The 12,550-nt window shown below is 49.8% G+C and overlaps 1 protein-coding gene across 6 annotated transcripts in view; it reads left to right on the top strand.

Annotated features, from left to right (window-relative positions):
• The window catches only part of MEGF11 (multiple EGF like domains 11), a 389,675-nt gene that overhangs the window by 301,524 nt on the left and 75,601 nt on the right, over positions 1–12,550 (top strand). For all 6 annotated transcript variants that reach the window (XM_063698633.1, XM_055362651.2, XM_055362646.2 and 3 more), the window contains 2 exons: positions 882–1,128; positions 2,472–2,592. In XM_063698633.1, coding sequence (XP_063554703.1) covers positions 882–1,128; positions 2,472–2,592 — 368 coding nt within the window. The remainder of the gene's footprint in view (positions 1–881; positions 1,129–2,471; positions 2,593–12,550) is intronic.

The raw sequence follows: 12,550 nt of genomic DNA, 5'->3' as shown, positions 1-12,550 counted from the left end.
GACCTCTCTGGGGCTCTGCTATTCAGCCCCTTTCCATAGCCGTAGAGTGTGAATTTCTGCAACACTGGCTCAGCTATCTCTCTTTGAAACATTTAATTACATGTAAAGATCTTGAAGGCTGCCTGTTACTTCCCAGGGAGGCCTTTCTTTTTCCTGCTCCTTCTGAAGCTGGCTGCTTGGAAAGTAATGAAACTGAACTGAAGCTGAAGCAACCAGAGGGCGTAGGCATTACTGAAAGGAAGAAGCATGAGGAAGAGATGAAAAGGGTGACAGAGAGATGGAGCCAGGGGAGGGACAGGGAGTTAGAGGAAATATTCCCAGAGAGTGAATGAAATGCAAATGGTGAGAAAACCAATGCGTGTGGGGAAGAGGGAGAAGCGGGCAGGAAAGATAGAGAAATGGGAGCTGGAATGGGCTGGGTCCCGCAGGTCCCAAGAAGAGGGGTAGGGTCACAGAGAAGAGGGGTGGCAGATGGGAAAAGAAAGGGCCCGACAGAAAGGAACAGAAACAGGCAGCCAACCAAGAGCTTAGCAAAGAGGGATGTAAACAGCTTGTGGCTCCGGAATTTCAATACAGGAGAGGGGGGTTTAGGGCAGCCATTTGGTTGGAAGAGAATGGCCGGACCAGGAGATGGGTTCTGAAGCTGCCTTGAGGAAACAAACGCTCTGCCCTTCTTAGCCTGTGTGACTATTTGCATGGCTTGGTGGAAGAACTGATGCAGGTTATGAGGCACCAAAGCTTCCACCCAGGCACCCCTTGCTGCCACCTGTCCAGGGAGGAGCGCTGCAAAGATGGGAAGGCCGCATGGGCATCGGTTCCTGGCCCCTGCCCCAAGGAGAGCCTTCGGGGCTCATGATCCCTGACTGCCCCGTCTCTTGCAGGCTGCGACAGCGACCACTGGGGGCCCCACTGTAGCAACCGGTGCCAGTGCCAGAACGGCGCCCTGTGTAACCCCATCACAGGCGCCTGCGTGTGCGCCGCCGGCTTCCGTGGATGGCGCTGCGAGGAGCTCTGCGCGCCTGGCACCCACGGCAAGGGATGCCACCTGCCGTGCCAGTGCCGACACGGTGCCAGCTGCGACCCCCGCACCGGCGAGTGCCTCTGCGCACCTGGCTACACCGGCGTCTAGTGAGTCATGCGGCAGGACCTGGAGGGGCGGGACCTGGAGGGGCCGGACTTGGAGGGTGCCTGGGTGGGGAGGGTAGAGGAGGTGGAGGGGCTGGGGCGGGGCCTGGAGTGGCTGCCCTCACCGCAGCTGCACGCCCAGCCCTGGGCTCCTTGTGGGTGGGCTGGGTGGTGGGACCAGGAGGGATAGTCTTGGCTGTGAAATCTCCTGTGAGTCTAAATGCCCAGGCCTCACCCACGCAGGTCTCAGATTCCTTCCTTCCAGGACCGCGTTGACTGGTCCTTCCTGAGACTGCCCGAGTGGGCACTCCCTAAAACCCTCCCAGGAGGCCCTTCCTGGCAGAGACAGCCCTTATCTTGAAAGTCTTTTCTGACCTTACCCAAATGATGCTGCTCACCTGGGGCCTTCCCTTCTAGGGCATTTGGGACAGAGAGAGGTGAGGGTCCTGGGCAGATACCATGTACAGATTTGGGAGGATTACTCCGCCTGTTCCTCTCCCCTACTTTCTCTCCCCAGACACCAAACAGCCCCTCATTCCAGTTCCCCAGAGAGTAGTATTGACAGGAGACCTACAAGACTGCTTAGCTGAGACCCCCTCAGAGGCAAGATTGAAGTTCTCCTCCCAACCCTGTAGCAGGCTCTGTGGCCTCTCCAACAGCCTAAATCCTGAGGGGTGGCCAAGGACTCTGACCACAGAGACGTTGTTGATTGAGGGTGTTCCCTACCCCGATGTCTGGCCAGCTCCCAAGTCCTAGCGAGCTAGAGGCCAGGGCCATTGGATGAAGGCCCAAGACCAAGACCCCATGCAAATCCTGCCCCACCCTTCAACAGCGCCCAGTCCCTGCAAATGAGCCTGTCATGGGAGCTGGGAGCCTTCCTGAGCCTGGAAGGAACATGCTCCAGATTCTTCCCCTCTCTGAATCTAGGTGGATTCTTGAAGATGGGATCCATGAGCACTTCTCAGTGCCTTCATTAATGCAATGACTTTGGCCTGGCATGCCCTTCCTTCCATTCTCCTGGTTAAATTAACTTCACCTTTAAGGCCCAAGTAAAATGCCTTCCTCCTTGGGAAGCCTTCCTCAGCCTCCTCCCCAGAATGCTCTTCTTTACACTAAGAACACTTAAGTCATCCCACAAGTATTGGCCCAAGCACCCTACATTCTAATGTATTCAGTCTGAGCCTTGCTTCCCCCTCCTGGCAGGGAGCAGGACTGCAGTTCAGCCGATGCTGTGCCTAATACAGATCCATTAACTGCGGAGGAATTCCTAGGGAACCCTGGAGCACTGGGGCCCTGCCACCTGATCTGAATGCTGCTGTGTCTAACACCTCTGCTTCTCCATGCAGCTGCGAGGAGCTGTGCCCTCCTGGGAGCCATGGAGCTCACTGTGAGCTGCGCTGCCCCTGTCAGAATGGGGGCACCTGCCACCACATCACTGGAGAGTGTGCCTGCCCCCCAGGCTGGACGGTAGGTGGGCCCAAAGGATCTGGGTGGGGCACTGGAGGGCTGAGCCTTCATCACTCATGCATACCTTAAAAGGCTAAACTAGCCGGGCATGGTACTCGTGACTGTAATCCCAGCACTTTGGGAGGCCGAGGCCCGCAGATCACTTGAGGTCAGGAGTTTGAGACCAGCCTGGCCAACATGGCGAAACCCCATCTCTACTAAAAATACAAAAATTAGCCAGGCATTGTGTCATACGTCTGTAATCCCAGCTACTCGGGAGGCTGAGGCACAAGAATAACTTGAACCAGGGGGCAGAGGTCACAGCCAAGATCAATTTGCTGCACTCCAGCCTGGGCGACAGAGTGAGACTCTGTCTTACAAAAAAAAAAAAAAGCTGAATTCTTCTCCCACTCTGGATACCCTCCCTCCTATTTATCACCATAGGGCATCACTAAACGCTGCCAGTGGTGCCATGGACACAGCTTTGAATCCCAGGTCTGCCATCTCTAAGTGCTGTGTGGCCTGAAGCAAGTTACTCACCTCTCTGAGCCTGTGGTCTCTCGTGTGCAAAGAAACTGAATTCTTCTTGTAAGATTAGCTTTGTCTTTGGGTGTGAGCACCCACATGAGCTGCCATGGGCCCTGGGCCAGAGGTGGCAGAAAAGGCTGGGAAAGGAGGAGAAACAGCAGGTATGGATGACCTGAATTTATCTAACTTCGCCCCCTGCACTTGCACACACACACACATTCTGATTCTGTGGGCCCCAGAATCTGTATTTTAACAGGTACTGTAGGTGATTCTGATGTAGCCTGAAGCAGCCCAGGTCTCATGTCTGGGAAAAACCACTGTGGGAAAGGAGGGTAAGATTTGTAACCTCATGGGCCTAAATTCAGGTCTCACAGCCAATGTCGACCCTGAAAAAAGCCTCAATTACTCCCCTTCCCCCAAGTACAAAACTGATATAACAACAGTGAGCCCTGCCCTGCCCAGCTGCCATGGTTGGAGGCTGGCTCATGTGAGGCTGTGCATGTCCAAAGTCTTTTGCAAACTCTGAAGCCCTCTACGATGGCTTGATTTCTATCCCTGGGTGCCACAGAACCTCCACAAGCCTCCTTTTAGCCAACACACCCTGCCTGTCAGTGCCTGCCTCGCAGACCAAGCCCTTAGAGGCAGTGCGTCAGCTGAAGCTGACCTTCCTGGGCTGCGTCCCTGCCTCTGACTCTCCAGTAACACGCTCCGTTTCAGGGGAAGCTCAGGGACACAGTCCACCACCTCCCCTGGGGCCTGAGACTTTGCAAAGCCGGAGAGGAAAGGGCTGCTGAGCAGAAGCAGGATATTTTAGGAGGCTGCAAATGCAGAGGTCACAGGGACAGATGGGAGGACACCTGCAGGGCCCATCGATGCAGGCACAGTCTTGTCAGAATTTTTTTAGGGCAGGAAAGGACCTTGGGGACCACTTGGTCCCACAGTATCCAAACCTGACTGCACCCCAGAGCTGACAAGGGGGTGGTGGGGGGTTAAAATACAGATTCCCAGGCTGCACCTGTGACCTCCTGGGACCGGGGGATCTCTATTTTTAATAAGCTCCCCAGATGGTTCTGAGGCAGCCAGTCCTGTCTGCAGGTCTGCATTTGGAAAGAACTGATCCAGACCATAGGACTTCCTTCTGTGTTTCACAGAACCCTAGGGTTTCTTGAGGGAGAGTGGGGGCAGGAGCCTAATCATTAGGACTCTGGTGCCCACCCCACCCCCACCTCTCCATTTTAATCTAGTTTCTATATTGAGGTGCTCTAGGTAAGATTTCACATAAAAACAGTGTTTCCCAGCTTTAAGAGATTTGAATCCCACTGGTCTGTCAATACCTTCCTTTCTCAGATGAAGAAGCTGAGGCTCAGAGAGGGTAAGGGACCTGTTCAAGTCCACACTGGTGGTTAGGAGTGAGGTGGAGCTAGAATCCAAGTCTTCTGACTCCCAGCCCTTGGTGTCTGTCTGTCCATCTGTCTGTCTCCTCTGAGGAAGAAAAAGGGACCGCCACCACCTTTTCTTCCACCCTGAACCAGTCTCTGGAAAGACCCTCTCATCTCCAACCAGCTTTCAGAAATCCACCCAGCAGGCTGGGTCCTCAGAGGCCCAGCTGCAGCAGAAAGGTTGGATCAGGATGTGGTGGGGAGAACAAGCACACAGCATCCCTTTGCCTGTAAAGGCCTCTCTGGAGACACTGCTGAGGCTCGGGTGGTTAAAGAGGGGGAAGGTGAGAAGCAAACACATGGAGGGATTGTATTTCTCCCCAGCACAGCAAGAGGTTTGTTTTTCCAGATGACAGGAAACTCTGTCGATAGAAGCCTTTGGATTTGAGGACTTTATGTTTTTAATTTTATTGTAGACAATTGAATTTCTATTTTTGACATAGCATTTAACTTGCAGATTTGTATGAATTATTAATACCCCTTGTGCATGCAGAGTCACTGTATAATGAAGTTGCATTCATGCCTGAGGCTCCTCCCAGGGAGAGCTGGGAACAAGGAATGGATACTGGGGAGAAGGCTCCCCACTTTAGCATCTTCCATTGCCTGACTTCCCAATGGCCCTATGTGACTTCAACCACACATTTTCCAACTCAGGGATATAGAGATTGCTTATTCACACCATGCACCTCCCCAAAGACCCAGGCCATTGTGTGGAACTGGAGAGAGGAGCTGCTAGGAACTCTGGCCCTCCGGGCCCCTCCTCAGAGATTCCTGGCCACCAGGCCCTAAGCATGCCCACAGGATATTCCGCTAGCCCAACATGAAGCCTATTTCAGGAGGGGTCTTTGCAAAGAGCCTGGGGAATTGTTTCCCCTCTTTTTCTGGGCTCTGAGACCTTTCAAAGCAGAGAAACCAAGTCTGAGTAGTTTCATGTGAGTGGGCACTAGAGACAGAGAGGCAGGAGGAAATAGGATTGACATCCCCCACCCTTAGGAGTTCACAGTCTTACGTTGGGGACTGGATGCAGTGTGTGTGTGCCTACATGCATACACACACACACACACACACAAAGAAAAGACTGGAAGAGAGGAGGCTGAGGAGCTGGGAAATAGGACCAGTTATCCTAGAGGGCCAAAGAGAGGTTTTGCATGGTGAAACCCTATCTCCACTAAAAATACAAAAAATCAGCCAGACATGTTGGTGGGCACCTGTAATCCCAGCTATTCGGAGGCTGAGGCAGGAGAATTGCTTGAAACCGGGAGGTAGAGGTTGCAGTGAGCCAAGATTGCGCCATTGCACTCCAACCTGGGTGACAGAGCAAGACTCCATCTCAAAAAAAAAAAAAAGAGAGAGAGAGAGAGAGAGGTTTTGGGGCCGAGGCCTAGCACCACAGATGCTCAGGTTTGAGAAGGGAGATTCATGGAGCCCCACTTCCCAGCCTGTGGCCTGGATCACCTTCACAGCACCCACACCAACCACAGCTCACTGTCCATTGAGGGTGTCCATGCCACCCTGGAGCATCACTGATCATTAGAAATGCCTTCAGATGCTTGATGAGGCTGAGTTGCCTCCCCTCCAGGAGAGCTGGCATGGCCTTAAGTCCTTTCACCATCTTGGCCCCTTCTCTTTTTATGTTCCACTTAGCCAAGATCCTCTTTTTTTTTTTTTTTTTTTTTTGAGACGGAGTCTCACTCTGTCGCCCAGGCTGGAGTGCAGTGGCACGATCTCAGCTCACTGCAAGCTCCGCCTCCCAGGTTCATGCCATTCTCCTGCCTCAGCCTCCCAAGTAGCTGGGACTACAGGCACCCGCCATCACGCCCGGGTAATTTTTTGTATTTTTAGTAGAGATGGGGTTTCACCATGTTAGGATGGTCTCGATCTCCTGACCTTGTGATCTGCCCTCCCAAAGTGCTGGGATTATGGGCCTCCCAAATTGCTGGGATTACAGGCGTGAGCCACTGGACCTGGCCACCAAGATCCTCTTAAAGTGCGACTATTTTCCAGATTTTGACAAAGCCATTTGGTCTAACCAGTTCTGAGAGGAACAGAAAATATCACCTTACCCCATGTCCAACCTTCTAGATGCCACAGCAGTCCAAGATCCCACTACATTTGGAGATACACACTCAACTGACCACAGGGCAAGTACGTGAATCTGTTGAGGCTGCCATAACAAAGTGCCACAGACTAGGCGGCTTGAACAACAGAAACTGATTCTCACAGTTCTGAAGGCTGAAAGCCCAAGATCAAGGTGTCGGCAGGGTTGGTTCCTTCTGAGCCTCTTTCCTTGGCTTGTAGATGGCCATCTTCTCCCTGTGTCTCTATGTCGTCTTTTTTCTGGGTCTGTCTTAGTCTCCTCTTCTTGTAAGGACATGAGTCATGTTGGATGAGAGCCCCCCCATATGACCTCATCTTAACTTGATTACCTATGTAAAGGTCCTGTTTCCAAATACAGTCACATTCTGAGATACTGGAGGTTAAAACTTCAGCATAGGAATGTTGGCGGGGCGCGGTGGCTCATGCCTGTAATCCCAGTACTTTGGGAGGCCGAGGCGGGTGGATCACCTGAGGTCAGGAGTTCAAGACCAGCCTGGCCAACATGATGAAACCCAGTCTCTACTAAAAACAAAAATTAGCTGGGTGTGGTGGCACATGCTTGTAATCCCAGCTACTCAGGAGGCTGAGGCAGGAGAATTGCTTGAACCTGGGAGGTGGAGGTTGCAGTGAGCTGAGATCACATCATTGCACTCCAGCCTGGGCAACAGAGCGAGACTCCATCTCAAAAAAAAAAAAAAAAAAAGGAATGTTGAAGGGGTACACTTCAGCTCATAGCAGCAGGAGAGAAACCACAGGCCATAGCCCTCTCCTAAGCTGACTTCTCTGGCTGCTCTCTCCCCCTGCCTCTCCCCAAAAGGCTGTTCTTCCAGCCAGCAGTGGGTGATGACTCCGACAGTTCTCTTCTACTCTTCTCAGTCTCAGGATATATGGGGCTCCCACCATGTGCCACCTCATCAGGTGTCAACTTGGTTCAATTACTATTAATTAAGTGCCCCCTGTTTAAGGCACTGTACTAGGTTCCTTCACATCTCTAATCTCACTTCGTCTTTATAACCACCTGGAAGACTAGGAGTTACTACTCCCATTTTATAGATGAGAAAATTAAGGCTCAGAATGATCACCTGACTTATCCTAGCTCACCTATCTGGGAGGAGGCAGAGCTGGGATCTGAGCCCAAATCATGACTTTGAACCCAGTGCTCTTCCCACCAGACCAGGCAACAGGACCTCCAAGATATCAAATTCTCTCAGGCCCCAGGAGCTCAAACCAGGGAAGAGGACTAGAGATTCGGCGGGCTTGGATGCCTGCAGTTTGGGAATCCTGAGCAGGGGCTGAACGAGGTGCTCACCCACTTCACTAAAAAGTCTCAAGGATGCTTGATTTCCCTAGGGAATGCTGGAAGGATGCATTCTATGTACCAGACTTCTCTACTGACCTCAGAGAGCACTGGTTGTGTCTGAGAAGCACTAAAAAGGACAGGAACCTGGCCAGATGTGGTGGCATGAGCCTGCAGTCCCAGCTCCTCAGAAGGCTGAGGCGGGAGGATCACTTGAGCCCAGAGGTTCAAGGTTACAGTGAGCTGGGATGGCACCACTGCACTTCAGCCTGGATGACAGAGTGAGACCCCATCTCTTAGGAAAAAAAAAGTTTTTTTGGCTGGGCATAGTGGCTCATGCCTGTAATCTCAGCACTTTGGGAGGCTGAGGCAGGTGGACCACCTGAGGTCAGGAGTTCAAGACCAGCCTGGCCAACATGGTGAAACCCCATCTCTACTAAAAATACCAAAAATTAGCTGGGCGTGGTGGCGGGCACCTGTAATTCCAGCTACTCAGGAGGCTGAGACGGGATAATCGCTTGAACTCAGGAGGTGGATGTTGCCATGAGCCGTGATCACATCATTGCACTCCAGCCCGGGCAACAAGAGCGAAACTCCATCTCAAAAAAAAAAAAAAGTTTTTCCAAGAGTGTCCTTATCCAGCCCAGGACTGTAGAAGACTGAGTCAGATAGAAGCCAGAAAGACTTCTCCTCCCTCTTGAATACCTAGAACTTATAATGTGCACTGAGAGAGGCCCCCGCCATGCCTGGAGTACCCCCACACCTCCAGGAAGAAGAAGGACCCCTACTCTGACTTTTCTTTTTTTCTTTTTGAGATGGAGTCTCACTGTGTTGCCCAGGCTGGAGTGCAGTGGCACAATCTTGGCTCACTGCAACCTCCGCCTCCCAGGTTCAAGTGATTGTCCTGCCTCAGCCTCCCGAGTAGCTGGGATTACAGGCACCTGCCATCACGCCTAATTTTTGTATTTTTTACTAGAGATGGAGTTTCACCTCACTGGCCAGGCTGGTCTTGAACTCCTGACCTCAAATGATTCACCTGCCTTGACGTCCCAAAGTGCTGAGATTGCAGGCATGAGCCACCGCACCTGGCCTGAGTGACTCTTCTCTCCCCTTTTCTCACACACACGCATTCTCTCACTGTCCTCGGCTGCTTCTGCCCTTCACTCCTCCCTCCCCTCCCCTCCCCTCCCCTCCCCTCCCCACCCCACCTCACCTCAGCCCCTCCTCTTAGCCCCCCTACTTCTGACTTGTGTGTGGAGGAGAGTCTGAGCTGAATGGCCTCCTATTTAATTCATTACAAGTAAACTGGATGATCTTGAAAGATGACTCTGGTCTGGCACAATTTTCCTGAATACACTAGCTTCTGCAGGGTTGGTGATTATTGGTGCTTAATAATTGTGTGTTGAACTAATTGATTAATTAATTGGAGGAACATCCTTGATCTCCATAAGAGAAATGACTGTCGGGTATGCGCAGGGCTGGAAGGGCAGCAGGAGACAAGAGCAGGCTCAGATCTGTTAAAAACCTAAGACTCATGCATGTAATTTTAAGTTATGTAATACCACAAGGCTAATACTTGGGGGGCCGGGGAGTCCCCTGCTCCATTTGCAAATCCTGCTCCCTAAAGGCAACACTTTCAAATCTTTTAGGTATTTCTTCTGGCATTTCCCTCCATTTTTCTACATAACATGCTTTATAGCCATTTCTTGACTTTTCCGTTTTAGACAGTCATTGAATCCATTGACTTTCTGCCATAGAATAAGATTCAGCTCTGTCATACACACACATACAAACACGCAACCCCTCTCCCACCCTCCCAGTGGAGTTATATTACAATTTGTGGTTAAATCATTTAAAAAAGTTTTAAGACACAGGATTTGGCTGTGTTGCCCAGGCTGGAGGGCAGTGGCTATTCACAGGCACAATCATAGCTCACTGCAGCCTTGAACTCCTGGGCTCAAGTGATCCTCCTGCCTCAGCCTCCTGAGTAGCAGGGACTACAGACAGGTGCCACCATGTCCAGTTTGGTTAAATTATTTTTTAATATTTATGTTAATATACATGTGTATTGTTACTAATTTATCCTTAAAACTCTCTAACAGAGCTCTCAAACTCCTCTCAATAAGGTCAGGCCCATTAGAAGTCTCTCCAGTTTTTGCTTTTGTTCTGTTTTTGAGGCAAGTTTCTTAGAAGCCTGTGTCTTCTGTTCCATTCTGAACTCTTTAACTCTTTGCTCTCCAGGCCTGCAGCATAGCTGTCATCTGGGGCTTCCTTTCACTGCTATCCTGGGATTCCTTTTACCTCTGTCTTCTGTTGCAGCCCCTAGTTCCTGGAATTCATGCCTTTCTTTTTCTTGGGTAATTCTTTTTTTTTTTTTTTTTTTGAGACAGAGTTTTGCTCTTGTTGCCCAGGCTGGAGTGCAGTCGTGTGATCTTGGCTCACTGCAACCTCCACCTCCCAGGTTCAAGCGATTCTCCTGCCTCAGCCTCCCTAGTAGCTGGGATTATGGGCATGTGCCACCACGCCCGGTTAATTTTGTATTTTTATTAGAGACGGGGTTTCTCTATGTTGGTCAGGCTGGTCTGGAACCTCAGGTGATCCGCCCACCTCAGCCTCCCAAAATGCTGGGATTACAGGCGTGAGCCACTGTGCCCGGCTTTCTTGAGTAATTCTTTTTGATGGAAAACAAATCCTACAATAGCTTTCTGAGAAAGTATTTATGGAAGGTTAACTTTTTGAGGCTGTTCAAATCTGAAAATGTCTTTATTGAGTCCCCTACTTGAGTGTTAGTTTAGTTGGGTGTAGAATTCTAAGTTGGAAATGATTTTTTTCCTCTGGATTTTTAAGGCATTGCTCCATTGTCTTCTGGCTTCTAGTTAAGAAGTCTAAACCCTTTTAATTCCTGATTTTTGTATGTTTGTTTTCCTCTTTGTATTTTCATTTTTATTTGTTTTTGTAGAGATGAGATCTTGCTTTGTTGCCTAGGCTGGTCTCCAACTCCTGGGCTCAAGAGATCCTCCCGCCTCAGCCTCCCAAAGTTCTAGAATTATAGGCATAAGCCACCATACCTAGCCTGTTTTCCTCTTTCTAAAATCTGTTAACATCATTTCTTTATCCATAGAGATATAAAAGTTTACGATAACATGCCTTGATGTGGGTCTTGTTTTATATTTTTGCTAAAGACTTTGTAGGCCTTTTCAGTTCAGAAACCCAGGTTCTCCATCCTTCCATTCTGGGAAATTTTATTATATTTTCCATCAATTTACTCACCTCTATTTTCTCTGTTCTACTGTCTGGAACTCCTGTTAATTAGATGTCAGACCACCTGAATTGGTCCTCTATATTTTCTCTATTATTTTTAATCTCATCTCTCTATCTTTGTGTGTGTCTCTCTCTCTGGTATACTTTATAAATTTCCTCAACTTTATCTTTTGGCTCTTCTGTTGCAATATTTTAATTTCCGCCATTTTATTTTTAATTTTCAAGACCTCTTTCCTATTCTCTGGATATCCTATTTTATAGCACTCTGTTCTTTCATAGGTGCAATGTTTTCTTATAGCTACATGAGCATGTTCATTTTAATTATGATAGAGGCTTTTTTCCTTCTCTTTTTTTAGGTTTTCCTTGCTCCAGGCATGGTTCCTATTTCCTCTGTGTTCCTGTTGCCTATTTGTTTATTTCAGTGTTTCTCTTTCATGTGAGGGCCTATTTCAAATATCTGGTGATCCTTGGCCATCTGTTCATGTTTTACAGTGAGCCCCAGAAAAGCTAATTGGACACCTGGGGGTGGAGGGAGATGTCAGGCGTGTTGACTGATGGGACCCTCAACTATCAGTATCTTTAGGTCATTTCTCTTGAGCTCCTCAGTGTCCCTAGAAAGGAACCCTCCAACCTCCTGCCACAGGGAGTTCAGTCCGGCAGTCAGCCTTTAGGAGCGCAGCAGGGAAGAGAGCAGCAGGAGAGTTCCACCCCCACCTTCGTCTGTGCCTGTGTCCCTTGTCCACAGCCTGTGACACCAACCTCTCTGAAAGACTTGGACAATTCACCTGGCTGCTATTCAAGGTGGGGGCAGAGATGGGGGCCTAATTCCCTATTTTATAAACTTTCAAACAGTCCTGTTTTGATCATACCTGCACCTTCACCTTCGGAGGGTCTCAGTGTCTCTGATTCCTGAGCTTTTTGAGGTTACAAAGGATTTCATCATCCAGCATTGTGACGCTCCCTTTGCAGGCACTTAACATTGCCCAGGAAGCAGAAACCAAAGCAGTTATCACTCCTCCACCTGCTTTTCCATCTTCCAGTGTGTGACATCCTTTGTCTCCTCTTCCTCTTTTCCTTGTGGGTTTATACCTGTACCCCTTTGACTCTCATGTCAGCTGGGTTTGAGAAAGAAGCTGAGCAAAGTGCACGTCTCCATACCAGCATGTTTACTCAGCCTCCTTCCTTATGTCTTCTCAGCACTTTACTGTGTACCCATGTGAGAGTACTTAGTGCCTTGTACTTAGCGGTTTTTTTGGCTCTTTCTGTGGTAGACTAGGAGGACAGGAATCAAATCGAATCACCCCTAGTGTCTAACACAGCACCTCGTATACAATAGGCAGTTCCTAAATTGTGCTGA

Source organism: Gorilla gorilla, chromosome 16, assembly GCF_029281585.2.
Source record: "Gorilla gorilla gorilla isolate KB3781 chromosome 16, NHGRI_mGorGor1-v2.1_pri, whole genome shotgun sequence".
Lineage (NCBI taxonomy): Eukaryota > Metazoa > Chordata > Mammalia > Primates > Hominidae > Gorilla > Gorilla gorilla.
This window is presented reverse-complemented; position numbering and strand designations above follow the sequence as displayed.